The 19,103-nt window shown below is 38.5% G+C and overlaps 1 protein-coding gene across 1 annotated transcript in view; it reads left to right on the top strand.

Moving 5' to 3' along the window:
- The window catches only part of LOC121313118 (epidermal growth factor receptor-like), a 151,451-nt gene that overhangs the window by 112,212 nt on the left and 20,136 nt on the right, over nt 1-19,103 (top strand). Inside the window, exons 16-17 of the mRNA XM_041245301.1 lie at nt 595-639; nt 6,100-6,235. Of these exons, the coding sequence (XP_041101235.1) occupies nt 595-639; nt 6,100-6,235 (181 nt within the window). The remainder of the gene's footprint in view (nt 1-594; nt 640-6,099; nt 6,236-19,103) is intronic.

The following is a 19,103-nucleotide window of genomic DNA, read 5'->3' as shown; positions in this document are numbered from 1 at the left end:
AGTTACCATTAAAGTATGTACAGTATTTATTGAAAGTACTCCTGATGACTTCAAGGTAATGTTGCATTTTACTCACATAGTCGAGAGTAATTTACTCAATGACCCAAAACCTTAGGTGGAGCGGAGAGTGTATATACACACACAGAGCTATATATGATAGATATTGTGGTGTAACATCCTGGGCAAGACTGGTCTGCGCCTTTGAAACAGTAGACCCAAACAGAGAAACTGCAGTTTAAGCGCTTTCACATACTTATATTAACACAAATCAATAAACAAAAAACAGGAACAAAACAAAAGCCTAACTCCACCAAGGAGTGCAAACAAAACTTTTACCCAGCCCTAAACTATAAAAACGGAGTCAGCTTTATATTATATATATATATATATATATATATTATATATATACTATATATATATATATATATATATATATATATATTGAAAGACTACAACATTGAAATGATTACAAATTCAACTAATGAATAAATTAAACACCACACGTGTCCTTATAAATCAAACAGTACTACGAGTATACATTTCAGGATAATAAGCCCGACCCTTTAAAAAGGCCAAATATCATTGAAAAGACAGATGTACATTCCCTGGACTTGATAGTCCGACAAATGGTAGTCCCACGTTCATGATTGCATTTCTGTATTGTAGAATACACAAATATAATCATGTTTGCTTTTAATTGGAATCTGCAAATTTGTACTTTGTCCAATAAAATGGTGTAGTGAGCATTAGTGGAGAGATTATGCATGCTTGCTGTTTTTCAGTTTGTTTTTTTGTTACGGATCTCTAAATTGATAGACAGCATATTGGGCCCGATCTTCGGTAGGTATGTGCGTCACAAATGGCCGTTGTGCCGAAATTGTGCCAAGTTGCCTTATTCAAAACGTATTTTTGCGCGTCACAATCCATTCTGCGCTGTGCATATAAATATAATATATATATATATATATATATGGCCGACAATATGCGTATATATATCAAAAAGTGCACGGTTTGTGCACGTTTTGTTTAATTGTTTAGTTTAATTTAATTTATACAAATTATCACTGCACGTGGGAAGTAATTATTGTAGATTATGATAATTATTGTAAATTAGTGCCAGGTGCACGTTTTGTTTAATTGTTTAGTTTAATTTAATTTATTGTTTAATTATCACTGCACCTGGGAATTATTGTAAATTAGTGCCAGGTGCGGGGTTTAAAAAGGGTTCAGCCAGTCTGTATGAGGCTGCTGAGGAGAAAGAAGCAGGAAGATGTGTGCCCTTTTCTGAGCAGTCACAACTGTGAGTGGTGTTTTTGTCTACCGGTAAACAGCTTAGCTGTCCAGTGTGTTAGTTAGGGTGATCCTGACTGTTTAGTTAGTGCTCCGAGGGAGCTAGGTGTTTATTTTTGTTTATTTGTTTTTTGTTTATTTTGTATTATTAAAAGTGCATGTAAGCGCTAAAAGTGCAATTCTTGTGCCTGGGCCTACGTTTTAAAGGGGCAAACGAACCTGAGTGAGTGCAGCTCATTTACATTTGGTGGCAGCCTGTGTGGACTCCCCTGTAGACCCAAAAAGAAAAAAATGGATTTGAAGGAGCTGATCGTTCAGATTAATAGGAACACCGCTGCTCGGAAAGAGGAGAACAAGAGGCAAAAATGGGAGCTGGGGTTGGCCCCATTGGAAATAAAGGAGCGGGAGCCAACAGAGCTGGAGCTGCTGCTCCAGAAGTGGGAGTTAGCAAGAGAAGCCCCACTGTCTCCAGCCGCAGAGGGAGAAGCCCCGCTGCCTCCTGAACCTGGGGTTCCTGTTGCCAGAGCAACCGGCTGAAGTCAAGGGGGAGGAGATGAGCAACCAACTTCCAACACAGCCTCAGCAGCAACCCGAGGGAGGCACTCCAGTCCTGTTAAGTGCGTTCCCGTATTCCTGCTGCGTGGACACCAGTCCGGAATGTCCAGAACTCCCTACACTAGACCTTATGCCCAGGTTGCAGTACTGCCATGCACAATTGTGTGCACGGTCCCTAGCTCTGCTCCTCCTGGAACCTGAGATGTCACGCCGTGGGTGTCAGATGTTGCGTGCTCTCCCCCTTCCTTCCACTTTGTTCCCCTCAAGGTCCAAGACGTCGCCGCACCGGTCCCGAACGACCCACTTCTGCCTGTCACTGCTCGCTCCCGGTCAAAGGCCTGCGTTTTGGTCGCCAAGACAAGCCATCCTAGTCCTTTCTTGCCGATGCGTGGTCCCTTCTTAAGTGCACCGGAGGAAGGACCGACCCACCCTCAAGCATGTTCATACCATAGTGACGTTTATAGCATATTCCCATGCCCAACAGATGAGTGTGGAAACATGTATTCACCTCTCTCCTGCACACTGCATTTATTGTTGTGCAGATGCCTGTTCTGTTCCTTTACTATGGTCCTACTAGCATATGGTAATGCATCGGTAATTAGAAACATGTAATACAAATGTATTCTAGGTGGACATTCAATATACACATAGCGCAATCAAATTTGAATTGGGCGAAAGCCTCAATTCGTCTGAATATACCAATATCTGCGGCAGCTCCCCCAACACCCTGACCCAGGCAGCGCAGCCGTCCCCAACGGCCGGACCCAGGCAGCGCAGCCGTCCCCAACGGCCGGACCCAGGCAGCGCAGCCGTCCCCAACGGCCGGACCCAGGCAACGCAGCCGTCCCCAACGGCCGGACCCAGGCAGAGCAACCCCCCAATGCCCTGACCTAGGTAGAAGCAGCGTCACATGGAGACCTTGGTACCATGCGCAGTACAATTGCTTAGTGTTTAGGTGTCATTGTAATTGGTAATGAGAGTATGGTACACCACAGCCAGACACAGATGGGGCCCATTAAGTATGCATTACGAGGATGGGGATGAAAAGCAAGCTGTGCTCAATACGCTTCAACAATTTTCTGATCAACTGCTTCTCCGTGTTGTGTTACAATATTGATGATATTCACATCAACTGCGATGCAATGTTGAACATGCAATAGTACAGAACCCCAGCCATCCACACTCACTGGATGGGCAGGTCAGTTATGTGTTTTAACACTGAGTTTTGTATTGACCCAGTGGACAGCGGTGGTGTGTTTACATATACAGTTATATGTGTTCTTCACTGCTCCACAGGCATATCGGCATACCACGTGTACCATCAAAGTACGGAAATGTAGATTGAGAGAAGGATGAAGAGGGGAGGGGGGTCTTGCATGTTATCTTTGCTGTGTGTTGTCACACGTCTGTAAATTAATTGTATAAATACGTCATACACCCATCTTGTGGCCCATTGCTTTATCGGTTGCTGCGTATTACGGGTGTGGGGGTGGACAGATGCAGTTCGAAGAGCCAATCACCATCAGGACACTCTTGCTGTGAAAGGCATGCTAATATTTTCCTAAAGCCAGACCGTTGATACGATCAACCAATCAGTTAGCATAAGTTAGCTGAGGCGGGACAAACAGTTCTGTTAACTGTAATTACTGGTCCTTTTTATGCAACTGTCCAGTCTGCTGAATGTTGATGTTGCTAGTTGTACAGAGACTATTCATTTACTGAGAAATCATAGTAGGCTACAATTAACATTTTAGTAGCATATTTAGAATTCATTATTATTCTTACAAAAAAATCATTTGTGGCGACACTCAAAACCTTACAATCTGGGCTTAATCGTGATGTTCAGCTGGGTGAATGAATGAATAACAACGCATAAAAATGCTTGATTGATGTTTACTTTGCAGGTGAATGAACTCATTACATTTACAAATCGGAGACTGTGCTACCACAGTAGACTTTTTCACGGCACGACTTATATAAAAAAAAAAAATCATTCAGAAAAAAAAAAAAAAAAGACAGTATCCAAAGACTTATTTTTTTTTTATTTTACTTCAAAAACATACAGCTATGTTGGATGAGCTGGCCTTTAAAGAAACCTATATAGTATTTCCTTGAGATACAATACTGTCCGTATTCAATAAAACAGTGGCGTTATCAGTTCATGAAAGTGAAAACTCGGCGCCTAGCTTTGGAGCCAGTTGTGTGTTTGAATGGTCCTATAGGAGTGCAGGATATATTGTTGGGTCTCGTCTGCTGTCATATCGGTACATACTGTGGCGACACCAATGATAGCAGCTTGTCAGGGTAATGCCATTACTAATGGTGACTGTCCTTCATTCTGTCTTGGCTGTTGTGTGCAGTTGTTATATTGGTAGTGAATGCACAGACTGTTTTGCGAGGCACAAACAGATTTGCAAATTGCTCAAAAAACTGCTATATTCCAATATCTCGCAACTGCTTTGTGCCTTTTTGGAATATCTCTCATTTTGTACCAAAGCACTATTTTTTTGCAAAACACAAATTTAGCAAGGGGATTTCGTGAAGATCGAAGATCAGGCCCATTATCTTTTTTTTTTTTTTTAAACCTTAACCACAGCATTTACATATGATTGAGGATGATGAAGAGGGATGTGAGGAATGCATTGAAGCCTGTTTTCAAAGGTTTGTTTTTTTTAAATAAAACATGTTTCAAGTGTTTGGAGAGCAGAAAAAAAATAGAATCTTGACAAGAAACAAAATAATAAAAAAAAAACAGTGAATAAGCATGTTTTTTATGAATATTTTCAGGGTTCGGAACAGAGTAGCACTACATGTAAGCCTCTTTAGGTTGCACAGTATCTAAACAGAGTTTGGGGAAGGACTTTGAGAATAGCTATAGCCATATGAACCAATATTGTGGATGAATAGCATGAAATATCTATTTTCATAAATTATTTTTTCTTTTTTTTCAAATCTCTCGCTATTACATTAAAAAGAAAAGAGAACATGCAAAAGAAATTGCTTTGCCTCCATTTGGAGGCCCCCTTTCAGAAGAGATGCATGCCTCACTTCCTCATGTCACCCAGCTTCTTAAAGAGTAAGTAGTGGGGTTCCAACAAATATAACTTTGCACATCCCCACATGTTTAAATAACATAAGTGTAATTTAACTTTTTATTGTTAACATCCTGACAACTTGTACACTACTTTAAATTGTGTTTCAAAGCTCTTTTCAAAATGGTCGCGCTAGTGTGCTGAAAGTGTAAGGATTATTGCCCACATTTTAAACGGGTAACACAGCAACAATGATCCACGATGTGGTACAGAACAGAAAAGCCAGAGAACTTGTTTTGTTTTGAGCACAGATCTCAAGCCCCAGTGCACTAGAGCGGCCATTTTGAAAAGAGCTTTGAAACAGATTTTAAAGTTATAATTGTAAAAAGTTGTCAGGATATTAAGAATGAAAAAAGATTACAGGTACATTATTTCTACAGTTACAGCAACACTTGGGGCTGTATCAAGCTATATTTTTCAAAGCCCTGCTACTTTAATGCTAACAGAAACAAACATTATACAGCATGGAAAATAAATACAACACTGTGTACAGAAGAATGTTTTGTCAAATCCACTGTACAAACCCTGTAATAAATAAATAAAATAAAATAATACATATAAAAAACGTTCTAGGACAACTATCTGAAGAGTTAATGCAATGTTACTACAACCTTGTGTTCGATCAGGGGATCACAAACTTTCTTGGCTCAACCCCCATGACCTGCTTTGTCAGGGTCACTTGGGGAACATTTCTGTGTGTACTACAACCCCTGAAACGATCTTGAGGTTCCCCAGACCTCATTTTGGGAACCCCAGTGTTAGATCATAATAATCTTGCATGTATATATTTAATTATAATTATTTTTTCATTTTTAATTATATTATTTTTTAAATAATTCAGTGGCCACTTTTGTAAGATTTTTATACCCAAAAAGAGGTTTGTTTTTTATATGAAGTAGAAGATACAAAATCAGAACCATATAGATAGATAGATAGATAGATAGATAGATAGATAGATAGATATAGACACACATTTTATACTGTATACTTTATTATAAATCACAATTATATCACATCCACATCGGGAATTTTGCTTACATGTTAATTATGTTTATTTGACCCAAAATGGTTTGGTACAGCAAGATACAATATCTATAAGAACAATATCAATACTGTATGTCATGGTATGGGTTTCAGTTTCCATTTGATTCCTCAGGTCAAGACTATCATCTATTGCTGCTGGAGTGGTTGGCGGCCTCCTCTGTTTTGTAATCGTAGCTCTGATGGTGTTCGTCTTAATGCGCAGACGTCACATCAAGAGAAAGAGGACACTGCGCAGGTTACTGCAAGAGAGAGAGGTAAGCATTTAACAATAAGAAATCAGTAATCTGATGGAGATACAGTGGAGCTGAAAACAATTCCAACAGGTATGTATGATTGTTTCTAAAGATCCAGAACGACATCTATTTACTTTATGCTGAAAATGAAGAACAATAACTAAAGCTACCAACTCTCTGAAGCCTACATCCAGGACATGTCATAATTTGCAAATGCTGTAATTCAATTAAAAAGTTGCCATGTTCATACAATCTTCAGTAACGAGGTGCACACTCTAAAAATAACCCCAATTTAGCATAATTGAAAACACCTGCAACACCAAATACATAAATTGTCAATTAAATCATTTACATGTGTTTCCAGATGTTTCGGGGGTTCCCTTTCAAGTGCCTGAATAAAATATATGAAAGCTACTCAGAGAACCTGTGACGCAGTCATGGCCCGCCCTCGAGGGCATAAAATTGCACTGCTTACAGACTCGGTGCCATTTTTCCTTTCAAGAACTGTTCTGGCAGGAGAAGCCTGTCAGAGAAGTACTTGTTGCTTATGACTGTATAATTGTAGCTAATTACTGTATTTACATAATGTATGCAATAATTTATTTACACTGTAATCTTTTTTTTTTTTTGATTACACATACTGTACATTACAGCCTGTTGTTTGTTACATCCCACTGTGGCCTTGCACCCTGCGTGAAGCCGGTTGCTTGAGTCGCCCTTTCTCATGGATCAAGCAACATAAGTCGGTTGACTTTGTGCTCTTTCCCCAGACCTCAATAGCTCTGACTTGAGTTATTTTATTCTCATTTTGGCTTCTACCAAAATTACGAGACGGTTTATTTGTAATTGTTAATTACTGCATTTTGAATGAGAGAAATATTTTCTTTTCTCATTGTATTTTTCTCTAATTTCAGGCTTGTCTGCAATGCGTGTTGTGGCAGCTGTGTAGTGAGCGCAGCTACTGGGTTCAGCAGCGCTGCGCAGGACCAAAGGCTGCTTCGGGTCTGGTTGCTTGCAATCTCTCCCGCAGCATCTTGGTGCCATTTTGGTGACCGCTTTGCATCACCATTAAGAGGGCTGTTAGTGCATTCTAACAAGCAGGCTTCCCTCAGTCTCATGTGAGTACTGACTGAGTGGTTTTGCCAGTAGCTTGCACAGATGGGCATCCCTGTTCAGTGCTACCAGCGGTAACTGCAAACCAGTGGACCCGTACCGTACTGGTGCCAAGATCGACCCGCTTCTTTCCCGACCCGGCACCATATTGTACCAAACCGTACCGAGACCTAGGTTACCGCACCGGTACCACACAGGTACTGTACCATACCGACCCGGTGCTAAAGTCACCGAACTGGTGCCAAACCGACCCAGTACCATCCCGGTTCCAACAGTACCTATTAGTTCATTCTAATAAGTAGGCTTCCCTCAGTCTCATGTGAGTACTGACTTGAGTGGTTTTTCCAGTAGCTTGCAGAGGTAGCATCCCTGTACAGTGCCCACTCTACATTGCCCATGATGTCGTAATTAAACCAAATAGGCAGGACACCGCACAAAGTCAAAGCAATTACAACTGATGTTTTTATTAGTTTAACTCTTTTAGAGAAATGGAGTGTACTTTTCTCTCTCCTCGCATTCAACAGCCAGCCGGTGTCGCAGCGCAGTTTTTTTAAAAACACGACTTCTCCCACTTTACTCTCACTGGTCAGAACAGAACACAATCCCTCACTGGGCATTAATTTCACCCCACTCCTCCCTCTGTGATGCTGTCGCTCCACTCACACACACACACTGACAGGAGGGATGCTCCAAAGAGGGAAGGAGAGAGAGAGAGACAAAAGAAACACATTAATGCCGGCACACAATTATAAAGCGTAGAAGGGAACATAACAGTACATAAACATTACACCAAAAATGTAAATTCCCAACCCCATCTGTAGTCCATTATTAAGTCCATATCTTCAGCATTCACTTGCGTGCGGCTGCACCGCCGTTACAATATATATGCGTGTGTGTTTGCATATTACGTTTTACATATTTACGCATAGCTCAGTTATTATTTAGAATAGTTGTATTGAAAAGCCTGAACTTGATACATTCAGACTCATTTTGTCTCTTTTTACAGACACACTGATTGTTTTGTTGTTTTAATAATGTTTTAGTATATTGTTCATATTACATCCTTTACCATTAAGGATTTAATGTATATGCGCTATAGTGCAATGCCAGTATTTTTTGTGATCACGTGACCCCCTTTTGGGTCGGAACCCCATTTTGAGATATGCTGCTCTAGGTGATGAAAAACATTTGGCCATACCTGTAAACTCTCTGGGTTGCTCGGTTGCAGTCATGTAAGTTCCTTTGAAAGGATATTTTTCACAGGCATGTATTTTCTTGAGGATATCCTTATTCTTCTGCAGTTTGTCATAAAAATCAGAACACAAGCCATTGAAAATCACTTTAAAAATCAACATTGATTTTAGGGTCGACACGTTGACATCTGTCTTCTCTTCTGTCCACAACTTGCTGGCAAGAGAGAAGACCCTCTCTACTGGAGCATCGGTTCCAAGGAGAGAGAATGCAAACTCTACCACAGGTAAAATGCTTTTATATGAGAATGAATTCATTCTGAAATGCCCGAAGATCTCCAACCATCTCGAGGACGACTCAGTCTTTAGATTTACCTCAGTCCACCAGGGGGGTGCTTAATTACCGTTGAACTATGGCCAAACAGAGTCGTTCATGAAAAATGGGACGAAAACAGTCCAACTAGCCAAAAGCAAGACAAAAGTAAAATTTTACGAAACTTGTAGGGACACTGGAACATGCTACCTAAAAAGGGGACTGTCCCGGGAAAATCTGCAAGGTTGGTAGCTTTGAAAATAATTCATGCATAGTAATGAATGCAAGTAAATACTTAAACTGGAAAGGAATTTTATTTTAAGAGTTAAATAGCAAGATTCAGAGTTTGTATGAGTTCTGAAGACCTGGAAAGTCCTGGAAAACAGCTTTAACAAAATTCAGTCCTTGAATACCCTGGGAGATTGACATTTTATTATAGGGTCATGGAAAAGTAATGGATTTATTTTTTTTTTTTTTTTATTGCATACTTTTTTTTTTTAATTACTTGTTGGATTCAAGATTTTTTTAAGCCCCACAAATACATTTCAGACAACCATTTGGATATGACCTAACTCTGTTTGGCACACTGTGTTAAGTTCTTGAGTGCAGTCGTCAAAATGCTTTAAATTCACTCACAAATGCCAGGAAAGTACCATTTCAATGAAGGGTGGCTTGATAACAAGACTTACAGTGGCTGGCGGCAGGAAGACAAAAACATTCCCTATAAAGCACAATGTCAGTATTGTATGAAAGGCTTTGACATCAGCCACATGGGCGAGTCAGCATTAAAAAGTGACATGCATGGGCAAAAACATTGTGATTTAAAAGTCAGCAAAGAGGGTAGTGCAATAACCATTAAAGACTACTTTGGCTCATCAGTTAAATCGTCGTGTGTAGTCACATCTTCAAGCAGCAGTAGTAGGCCTTCTAGTACTTCAGGTTCAAGTGCCTCTGGGACAGTGTCATCTTTTGTAACTAAAACCAATTGCTTAAAGTCTGAAATAATATGGGTATTAAATGTAATTAAAAACCACTGCTCATAAAAAAAAAAAAAAAAAAATGTGAAGCAGTTAATATGCTCTTTCAGCAGATGTTCCCAGACACTGAAATAGCTAAATAATTTTCTTGTGGAGAACACAAATGTGCTTGCCTTTGTTGTTATGGTATTGCTCCCTATTTCAAGTCCATGTTATTGGAACAAAATGGCAAAGCAGATAAGTTTGTGTTGTTATATGATGAGAGTCTGAACCATAAATCTAAATCCAAGCAAATGGATATCCATGTGCGCCTGTGGGAAAACATCAAAGTAGCCACAAGATAATACAGGTGACGGCAACGCCATGCTTAAGAAGTTTAGTACTTGTGTTGAAAAAATATAGTCTCAATAGTCCAAATGTAAACTAGAAATGTTTTGATTTGCCTCAAAATCAATTAAAAACAAACTCCAATGCAGAGTTGTTCAACATTAGGAGCTGCGGACTGCATATTGTTAATGGAGCTTTTAGGGATGGTTTTCTTGCGTGTAATTGGGGAAACTCCTATCCAGTATGTATTTGCTGTTCAAAGATACCCCAGCTAGGAGGGAAGATTATATGACAGTCAGAGGCAGTGACTGTTTTTCTTTGAAATCTTGTCAGCATTAAGTATGTTAAGCAGGTGAACGAAAAGAAGTACGCTGGTCCGAAAACAAAATCTTGAAATCGTTAAGGCGATGTACAGTGACAACCTGGTTACTGCTAAAACCTGTGCTGCCTGTACTTGGCGATAATATGCAACGTGTTATTAGAGGACTGACGCAAAGATTTTTTTAAGATCTGATGTTTTTTTTTTTCTTTTAAATTTAGTGACCAGTTATTATTTTTATTTATTTTCCTCCAATCTGTTGGATTATGTTTTTTCTCCTCACTGCAGCAGGTCTCAACACAGCACAGATGTTCATAGGGCGTGAGTGTCCTCCAATCTCACACCTAAAGCCAGAATTGCTTTTATGCTGAGCAATCCAGAGCAGAGGTGGGCAGGCTACCGATATCGGAGAACAGAGATCAGCCTTGCTTCTTATCTACTCTGAATACTCTTGGTGTCTGGTCAGTAGGGTTCGCTGTTGCGTGATGAGGAGAAGGTCCCTGCTGGTTTCCCATCCCACACCCCGGGAGTGTCAAGGCCAATGTGACACTCCCTTCAGATTCCTCAGCAAAGTTTGGCTTCTTTGCACAGCCTGGACGTGAACCGGTGCTGTCCAAGCTGTGTGACTCATCATGCGGTCCCAGCGGCAGCGCTTTAATTGGATGAGCCATTCGGGACCCCTAGATCTGATGTTCTTAAAGAATCCATAACGGTTGTTAAGCTTATGAAAGTGGATCCAATGAAAAAGGAAAAATTACTCTGACCTCAAAAAGGTAGAAGTGGGCTTTGTGGCAGACAGCATTTTTTTTTTTTTTTAATTGTTAACAGCCAAAAAAGTCAGTAGAATGGAGACAATGGAATGCAGAACTGCGCTGGCTAAGATTGTGGATACATTACTGGAGAAATCAGCGATCAAATATCCTCTTGTGAGAATAATGTCTACCCTAGATCCAAAGCTTAAGTCCTCTGCTAGAGATAAGTGTTATGGAAATTTGAAGAGCTTAGTGGATGCCAAAAGACTAATTGAGTTTATGGAAGTGACAGTGACTGTGTCACCCGCAAGATTCAAAGATTAAGATATGATTAACAAGGCTGATGTCCTTCTGTATGAACATATGGCCAATAATCAATTTTTTACAGATTTGCCAGATGACCAGGCAAGTGTTGAGTGAGGGGTTTTGATGAATAAGGAGCTTGAAGTTGAAAACATGCACGAGGAATCATTAGTATCGCAATGTAGTATCCTTGATCACATTTAGTCAGTTGGCGGAATACTAAATGTGCAAATCACAAAACAGCTTGGTGCTAAAAAAAGTATATGGCACATCTCGAAGAAGAAAAGAAAGAAAAAGTGCAGCCAGTCAGAAATAAAAATCGGTGATGGATGAGGTAGAGGAGCTCAGAAAAAAGAAAAGAGCAAGACCTCTCTTCCTGTAAAGATCAAATTGATGAACTTCTGCAAACATTAATAAATGACAAACAGCCAGGTAAGATTCTCAGTAATTTTTTTTTTTCAATCAAGTATGGTAAGTCTGCGCTTTTAATTATAGTATTCAAATAATAAAATATGAGTCGTATACATAATGTCTACTTTTAGATGCCTGAAAGATATTTTATAGAGGGTGCTAACCAAAATAAAATATAGTTTTATAATCAGACCTACCCCTGTTTAAGAATTTTAGTTTTATTTGTTAACCGCATCTACAAAAAAAAAAAAAATGGACGTGCAAGAATAAATACTAGTAATTTAATATGCTCTGGTTGTTTTAGCAGTTTTGTGATGACTTTGTGCGTCAAAGTGATAATGTTGTTTCTTAGATGATAGAGTTTATGAACAACAGATTTTTTTTTTGTTATTGTGATACAGCTGAGGTAACTGCAGTTGCAGTTTTGACTGTAAAACGCTTGTGCGTCATAGTGTGACATTGTTATTTTGGTCCTGGAAATTGTAATGTGTGTAGTCATGAGAAGGGCTTGGAAGTCCTTGATTTCACTTGGAAAAATAGCGTCTGAACCCTGAAGATTGCCTGCATTGCACCAGAATTGTAAAAAATGACATGCCCTGTACAAAAGACATTTTAAATGTATTGGTTTATCTATGTGTGCAACATGCTACTGTTTTTATTCATTATTGTGTTTAGATATTTGTGTGTTATAAAATGGCTTGGATCCATCAAACACTGATTGGCTGTGGCAATGTGCCCCGCCCGCATATGTATTTTTGTGTTTTATGTTGTATGTAGTGTGTAAATGTTGGTGTTTATGTAGAAAGTGCACATTTTATAATGTGGGTTTGTAGTTAGACACGAGCAAATTAAAAGAGTATTTGTATGGAAGCATGGGAAGGGCACAAATTAGTTCATGTGCAGTTGTACCGAGATTCCAATTGAATGATTAATTAGCAATCGAGTCTCGGTACAGCTGCTTAAAAGGGGCACGTTTTCACTCATTCAGGGTTATGTGTTCGTGAGTGGAGAGCGGGTGGAGTTAGAGTTTGAAAAGGTAAAGAAATATAACAAATGCTACTTGTGCGAGAGGACTCACACGATACTTATTGGGTTCGTCCACGTCTGTTTTGTTTGTCTGTTTGTTTGGGCAACACGCCCTTTAGTTTGCAGTGTTTTGTGTTTTGCAAACTGTTTATTTTGTTAAATAAAGCACTGAGCTTTGCAGCACCTCAGTTTCACCCGCCAACAGCTGTGTTTTTGGTATCTTGTTTCTGGTCTGATGTCACCCCTACAGCCAACATTGTCACATTGGCTTAACAAGATCACATGACTGTGCAGTAGGAATTGTCTTACTACACAGTTAGAGGTGAATTACCTCTGAACACTAACAGAAATTAAATAGAATCATAAAAAATCGGATTTCTTGTGTTGGATCTTAACAATGAAGGGACCATATATGACAAAAAAAACCTCTAGGTTAATATTTTCAAGAATATGGTATAAAGAGTTAAAATGCATTATGGTAATTGCAGGCATTAGTGTGTATTAAGGTCTTTGAATATCTTTATGCAAACGAGGTGTGTCTGTTTTCTAGTCTTTTTTCTGCCTTCTATATTTCTAAAACCAATTTCTTGGACAGTGTAGATGACTGCCTGTGTGCTGTGATCTTTCAACTTTCTGGTTTGTGTGTGTGTGTGTGTGTGTGTGTATGCCATATTGATGTATATTTTTCATAAATATATGAATTAAATACATTTATGGCAGATGTCCACAGAGACATAAGAACACAGTTATCTTAGACATCATCCATTTTACGCTACACGGCCTGTGACAAAGCCTCCATAAAACGTACAGTATTCTACAAAATTCATTTTACGCTGATCACTGACGCTTTGATGCAACACGCTTGGAGTGAAATGAACTTCATAATGCAGTGAGCGGTTTTGTTTAGGTTGACTAATATGAGTGATATTCTGCATGACTGCCTCACTGACTGTGTGTAAGACTCTGGAGAAGGTAAACTAGTGTTGGGAAGAGAAGAGAGTGTGATTACTGTACTAAGGAAACAGTGATTTTAAACTTCACTTACAAAAGTGCATAAAATATGTAAATAAACAGTTATGTCCTTTTTTGTAGTCATAGTAGTTTTCCTCCACAAGAAAATAATACATTCAAACTGCACTTTAAAAAAAAATGCACCATGAACATTTTTAAATTGCTCAGCAGTAGCAGGTTTTTCCAGAAAAAATTTCCAGAAAATCTTCTAAAGACAACGTGTAGAAACTGTTATGCACAAGCAGAAGGATACATTCAGTAAAATGTAATTATATATGTTAATAAACAGAGACATTTTATAAGTGCAACATTTATAAATGTTATTGATTAACAGAGACATTTTATAAGTGCAATAACCCACTCCAGGGTGTGCGTGAAGACATATTCTGCACTTCTGGGTTGTTGAAGGTATTCAGCCTATGGCCTCGTGCCTCACAACGCACCGAGGCATGCATACGATATGTCTTACCAGACACCCTGTCACGGGTTATTCCTTTCTTGTTTTTCTGTGAAAGCTTGTAAGACTGGTAACTTACGATGTTTTGTTGGGTTGATCTGAAAATGTGTTTACGGATTCTTGGGCTATGAAACAAGCAGTTATTGTACCTAACAGTTCCCAAAAAACACCTAAAAAACCCACCTGCTATAGATAGATCTATGAGCATAACCATTTGCTGTGTTAGGTATCACCCCTCAAGTTTAGTTTAGTTTTCCCAGTAGTAAAAATGCTGATGAGAATTCAGCTTGCTAAGTAAACCTACAAGCCAACATAAACAATGGATCTTTTGGGAAAGTGTTGTCCATCTGTCTAGTACTCGCAGCTTTCACAAGACAACACATATCCTGAAATATTCAGTGCCAAAAAGCAGAAGTGCAGGATGTGGCACTGTGTGACCATTGTTTTTAGTCAAATGGGTGCCTGGGGTGTTTTTACAAAAAGATTGTGCAAATAATTAGGTTGTGGTTATGGTTAATTAATATTAATATGTCATAAGTACCACAAAGTAACTACGTGAAAATGTAATGCATTCCACAGCAATAATTCTAAACCACTAACTAATCAATTATATACATTACGTTCATTAGATATAGTCAGAGACCAAAGTAATGGCACCCTATACTTATTATACCATAATTCAAGGTAACAGATTAATCTTTATCAAAAAACAAACTTATTTCATTTAAGGTATTTGTTCATGACTAAAGTATTGGCACCACTGCTTCAGTATTTCGTGTGTACTGTTGCTTTTATTATGGCTTTCAGACATTTATGATGATTCTTAAGCAGTATGTTATATCCTATAGGTGAGATCCAAGTCCATTTTGTCTTGCATATTTCTTTCAGCTCAGACAGATTGGATGCACAATGTTTGGCTACAGCTTTTTTCACATCAGTCGAAAACATTTCTATTGAACTGAGATCTGGTGATTGCGGAGGCCATTCTGGAACATTTATCTTAATTTTCTTCAAATATTCAGTTGTTGACTTAGACGTATGCTTTGGGTCATTGTCATGTTGGAAGATAAAATGTCAGCCAATGAAACTATGAGCAGATTGTATCATTGTACTTTGTAGAATGTTTCGATGTAATGGTTGCATTTTTTCTATCTTCAATCACATGAATGTCCCAGTCCCTGAACTACTAAAACACCCCCATATTATGATCGAACCACCTCCATGTTTAACTGTAGGCAAGACTGCCGAGCCTTCATGGACCCCGGAAAAGGATTAGTATGTGGGTCCCCTTCTCTCAATATGCCAGTTCTGTTGCCCCGATGAGGTCAACAACACATCCATAAAATAAATGTGCATGCAACTTTTCGCAAATGTAAACAAATTAAACATTCCAGTAAAAATCTGGTCTGTTATGGTATTTTAATGTACTTCATCCTCGACTTCAGTCAGCAATCATACCATAGACACACACACACATACATTGTTGTTACACTACTCACAGAGACAAAAGCATGATAAAATAAAAATATCACATTAAACAATATTTTTAAGCACTATATCACCCTTAACCTGTGTAAGCACGTTGATGGATAGGTCATTACATTAACAAAGGTGTTTGAGTGTTTGGATCTGCTTGGTTGGCGTCACACAAACTTGGTAATTTTGTAGCTTGACGAAGCGGTTTTAAGCAGTACTGCTGTAGCTGGGATGCCAATTCAGTAAAAAGAACTGTGCCCTTCGACGACCAAATGAGTCAGAATAATGCACATTTAACATGTTTTATTGAATGATCTTATATTATATCATGTATTAAGTGCAGGGTGCCAATAATTTTGTCTGTGTCTGTAAAAATACTCTACGAATCATCTGTGCACAACGTAGGTCTTCCTATAGATGATGTTCTACAGATTGTATTCCTAAATCACACAGATTGGGTCTGTCAACCAGGGTACTTTTGAAATGTAACCTGGGTACATGTCAATATATCAAAGTGTATTCTGATTTAGACAGAAAATGTACCCTACTTTTCAAATAGTGTGAGAAATAGCAATTACTGCAAACTGTTCATTTCCACTCAGACATGATAGCGCATTTCAGTTCACAACAGTGAATTGCTTGATTATCAGTATGAGTATTCAGAAATATGCGGCTGCTGATATGATGAGAAAGGGGAGGGAGATTAAGTTATCGAAATGTTGATATCCAAAGATAATTTTACCTAAATAGAAATATGAGGTCGAGATCACAAGGTACATTATGAATGATTCGTGATCGGGCAGTGACTTCTTTATTCGTCTTTTCTCATCAGTCGGTCACGTTGCTATTTGTGTAGTCAGGCAGTCACGTCTTTTGTTGACTAAATTTAAGATGCAGGCTATTTCTGAGAATACAAATTTGGTTTAAAAGTGAGTTTTAAATTCGAGCAAGTTTCATAACCATTTGTGTAAAAAAATGTTAGTGTGACATACAGATAGACAAACAATGTCCACAGCCCCAGGTTATAGGGGAACAACAGGCTCTGATATATCATGTGCCATTTATTTTGCAAAGGGGTAACCAGAACTCCAGATTAGGTTTTGGGTCTTTGATTAATTTACTCTCCAATTCAGACACTTTACTCTCACAATTCAGAGTAAAATGTATTTTGAGTGAGTAAAATGCAGCATTACCTTGAAGTCATGAGTACTTTTTAATAAATACTGTACATATGGTTTTCCTAATTTTCTAACTGAAAAAAAATCCAACAATGTCTTTCACAGCCTTTTAGTCCTGCCCAAGAGTTTATTTGTAAACAAAAAGGTACTGGATCTTATAATTAAGGAAGATGCATATAATTTTTGTTTCTAGACCTAATCTACTGACCTTGATTTACAGTAGCTCCCATACATGCTTCAAGTTAACATCAGCTTGTGTATCAGGGTTTCATGTTTTATTGCTGGTGCTGGTGGCTACATGTCAACCTGCCTAGCTGTGTTTTAAAATAATCTTCAAGAACAATACCATCGGTGGGCTGACTTATCTGATAAACAGGAGCAACGACACTGTTGTTAAGAGCACTAATCTGTTGGTGTTTCACCGTTTGGGGTGTAATTTTTTGCTTACGTGTAGATGTCACTTCCTTTACCGGTATGGCACACTTTTGTCACTGAATGCATGGAACAGGAAAGTGGGTTTTTTTGTACATGTTCTGTGTATAGAGTTCTTTTTTGCAGCAACGTATTTTTGTTGTTGATGTTTTTCATACAGTTCATCATTTGGAAACTGTTTAATTGTTGCCTGTCAGACAAAAAAAAGTACCAGATCTGGGATCTGGTGTGAACAGGCTCAAATTAACCCCTGCTTCTGCCTTAATGTAAATAATATTATAGTCCAGTAAGCTGTTACTCTCAATGTAGTTAGCTGGTGCATTCACTGTTACAGTTTGTTTGGTTATTTTCTGTATATCTTCCTTTCTCAGTTGATAGACACACTCCCCAACATTTTTTTTAATCTCAAATGTCACAAAATATTGATTTTTAAACAGTACCAATACTGCACTAATGCAAATAAAGAAACAATAATATTGTACTCCTTTCTCCAAACATAGAATACTGTATTTATTGTATAGATTTACCTTCCAAAAATGTGGTTGACAGATAGGTAAATTGGTAGGGTAAGGGGACTAGGGTGGCACAGAGAAATTCTTAAGATCAAGAACCAGTTGCTTATTCAGTAGTCACAAACACACATTGCGAGTTGATTCAACCATGCTTATTTTTTTCTATTGATCACAAGTTTCAGGCAATTCCCAGGCAGGTAGAATTAGCTGTTCCGGCATTTCTATGATCCCTTCTTTAGCTACTTTAGCTATTCACAACTGACCATTGAGACGCCGGGAGCCAACGAAGTACAAGAAGCTTCACAGCATGACAAGTCAAACTATGCATATTCTTAACACATTACATTTAAATATCATACGAGTCATATTTATTCAATGAACACCCAGTACTCAGCTTATGAGGAGCACTAGGGGTAACTAACCCCAACATTAACCGCATCACAGAAAAAATGTACAACATAATGTTTCTGAAATGTGGTTGTGTTATTTACTAGTTAGAGTCAAATATGCAAAAGATCTAGTATAAACTATAACTCTCGGCCAAAAGAAAACAAACAAGTCCAGGGGTGATATCTGGGGTTTGTAGTCTTACTTGCCAAACATTTGGTCTTATTTAAAAAATGTTAAACACGACAACTCTCAGCATGCATCACTTCCGTTTGAGTAAAATTGGAAGCTGTAGTCCCTAATATTACCAACAAGCATTATTCATTCACTGCTGTATAGTCTGGAAGATTGGGTCTGACTAGTATCATAACATATGGATGTTGTACCAAACGATAGCTTTGTCTAAACCGGACTACACTTCGATATATCGACATGTACCTAGGGTGCATTTTGCTAGTACCCTGGTCAACAAAGACCTTATCTGCCTAAGTCATAAAATCATAAAATAAATATCTGAAATTATGTCAATTCCACTTTCCCACTTAAAATGAATTTACTGGGTATTTCACTGAAGTTATGTTTTTAAATACAGTTTGTGCAAAATTCTCAGAATTGGTCTGTTTCTATTTTTGTAACAGTTGACCACACAGTATATGTAAGTGACATGTGATTGTTTGATATTTTTGATATTGCTACACTGTCAAA

The sequence above is a fragment of the Polyodon spathula genome, chromosome 3 (assembly GCF_017654505.1).
Source record: "Polyodon spathula isolate WHYD16114869_AA chromosome 3, ASM1765450v1, whole genome shotgun sequence".
In the NCBI taxonomy this organism is placed as follows: Eukaryota; Metazoa; Chordata; class Actinopteri; order Acipenseriformes; family Polyodontidae; genus Polyodon; species Polyodon spathula.
Note: the sequence above shows the minus strand (reverse complement) of the source record. Positions and strands in the feature narration are given on the sequence as shown.